This window comes from Musca autumnalis, unplaced genomic scaffold (genome assembly GCF_047663935.1).
Source record: "Musca autumnalis isolate F117 unplaced genomic scaffold, ASM4766393v1 scaffold_1, whole genome shotgun sequence".
In the NCBI taxonomy this organism is placed as follows: domain Eukaryota; kingdom Metazoa; phylum Arthropoda; class Insecta; order Diptera; family Muscidae; genus Musca; species Musca autumnalis.
The window spans coordinates 44,277,720-44,280,361 of record NW_027411644.1 but is presented as its reverse complement, the minus strand read 5'-3'; the positions used below and the strand labels follow the sequence as shown (position 1 = coordinate 44,280,361).

The window sequence follows — 2,642 nt, the reverse complement described above, 5'->3', positions numbered from 1 at the left end:
TTGGTGTACATGATAAGATAACAGAGTTACAGCGTTATATATCCAATTATTTGTTTGTAGTGTAATAATAAACACGCTAGAGGTCGCAGTTATAACTCAATAGTCACGACATTTTGACATTTGTTGGCGACATTTTCTGAGTATTTCAGTCATGTAAAACTTCTCTACAAGTGGTGGCTTAGGGCACTACGTTCGGACTCGACGATAAACTGTAGGTCCCCATATCAGGAAACATGAATCGGGGTGTGCTCATTGATATGAGAGAAGTCTCCTTTGTCCATTATGGGATGTTTGTGGAACAATTATTATATTATTATTTAAGCTTGATGTGATAAGTTGGCAGTATCCACAAAGTTATTTCTTACAATAAATTTATTTGTTCCATAAATGAATTTTGATTTGCTGAAAGCTAATTTTCAGGGGTAGTGGTGCAGGGTATCACATGGTCGGCCGGCCCCGTCCGACTATAATCTTTGCTTACTTGCTTTTTTTTCCTTCTCCTATAAAATGTGATCGTATCAGATCAAAATATTCTACAAATTTGTTCGTCATCAATTTTTACTATTTACTTACTATTGTAGTATATACATACTTTTGTAAGATACTGTAGTTTGCTCTAGATCATAAGTATTTAGTACATAAGAGAAATAATATTGTACCAATCTCTCGTGAGCACAAGAGTGGGTGTCTTGTTGTTATGTGTGTGGGGCATTATTGGTTCGCGGGTAATCGACTGCTGGTCGGAGTTTCAGTTTAGTAATAGACACACAAAACAACAGACACTCGCCCTCTTGTTCGCGACTAGCAATAAAATTAAATAAAAGAAAGCCAAAGAATAAAACAATCACGGTTCTTTTATTAAAAACGCATAGTTACTACAGTCAGAAGTGGGATTGACTTGTGCCTACACCGCGGAAAAAATAATCCATTTTTTTTTCTTTCGCCACTCTGCGCTAATACTAATAATAATTGTGTTTGAATTCGATTTGTTTCAAAACCGGTCTGATTCCAAACCGAAAAAAACCTGTTTGCAAACACAACAACAAAATTATGGATGCACAAAAAATAATTGCTGATGAAGTTTTGCAGCGAGAAGAGAACTCGAACAAAAGAAGTACAGAAAACATAACGGTACGAAACAAAAAATTAATACTGCCGCTAGATGATGAGGAGGAGCGAACAGGGGACGAGTTTGAAGGAGAAAAAGAAATACAGTCTGACGTCGAGTTGCCGAAACATTCAATACAATCTGCAAATGAAATGTTACACAAAACTTTAGAACTAGAAATGCAGAAAGAACCAACAAATTCTGGAGACAAAAAATTACAGAAAACGCCAGAAATACAGAACAAGAGTTTGCTCGATGGGACTTTTGGAAACGTGACAAACTTGCTATCGCCGAATAACAAGTTACCGTTAACAGAAAATATGGAGCCTCGCAATAATAGTACAGACAACGTGCAGCGAAATTCAGTGGAAGACTTACAGAATAAAGAAATAGAGCTACTAAAAAAGGAGAACGAATTACTGAAGCGTGAAAAAGAAATAATTTTAAAGGAAAATGAAATGTTGCGGCGTATGTCCAACGCTGCCGTCAACGACAACGCAAAAGTTAGTGAGTAACTTCATACCAGATTTCGACGGAACGTCAGATGCCAACTTTTGGGTAAAACAGCTACGAGATCTCCAACAACTCTACAACCTTTCGGACGATTTGCTGCGGGTTTTGTTCGCAATGAAATTGGTGGGCAAACCCTTGAATTGGTTGCACGCACGGCGAAATACGGTGTTGGAAGATATCTCCGAAATTTTTGGCCAATTTTGTTTAATGTTTGGTTCGACGGATAGCAAAATGGAGACACGGAAAAAGTTTGAGCGTCGTGTCTGGCAAATTACCGAAAACTTTACGGATTATTGTGACGCAAAGGTGCAGTTAGCGGAAAATTTAAATTTAGACGATGATGAGCTGATGGAATACGTCATAGATGGGATCCCCAATGTGCAGCTTCGCCGTCAAACGTTGATGCAGCGATTCGACAACATTAAGGAGTTGTGCAAGGCAATGGCTGCAATTAAATTGCCGAGAAGTGCAGAGCAGAAACAGAGTGCTACTGCAGCCAAGACAAATGTTCGCTGCTACAACTGCAACAGCATCGGACATTATGCAGCTGATTGCAACAAACCACGTCGTCAGCCGGGGACGTGTTACGCTTGTGGTGAGGCTGGTCATACGGTATCTTCGTGTGATAAGAACAAGAAGAAAGATGCAGTTAATGGTAAAAATAATTATGTAAGATATTTTAATTATAGTTTTAGTGCTTGTGATGAAATTTCCTTTTCTTTAGAAACTTTAATTGATACGGGTAGCCCCATTAATCTAATTAGGAGAGATGCGTTGCCGGCCGGGACACAAATTCTCCCATTCCCAAAAATGAATTACTGTGGTTTAAATTCTTCACATTTAATCACTTTTGGAGTAATTTTTTGTTTTCTCAAATACGACAATAAAAATATTGAATTAAAGTTGGTTGTAGTTGAAAATCATTCCATGAAATATTCGGTGCTGTTAGGAAGAGAGTTCTTGGAAAGTACTGGCAGTAAATTGCTGCTATTTAGTGATGATTTAGTGAATGAATCACAAG

At 38.0% G+C, this 2,642-nt stretch overlaps 1 protein-coding gene across 1 annotated transcript; it reads left to right on the top strand.

Moving 5' to 3' along the window:
- Positions 1-750: 750 nt before the first annotated feature.
- On the top strand, positions 751-2,414 carry LOC141390497 (uncharacterized). The gene is made up of 2 exons (XM_073963454.1): positions 751-2,290; positions 2,346-2,414. Exons 1-2 carry the CDS (start codon positions 1,562-1,564, stop codon positions 2,352-2,354), a joined length of 738 nt encoding a protein of 245 aa, XP_073819555.1. The 5' UTR covers positions 751-1,561; the 3' UTR covers positions 2,355-2,414.
- Positions 2,415-2,642: the final 228 nt, after the last annotated feature.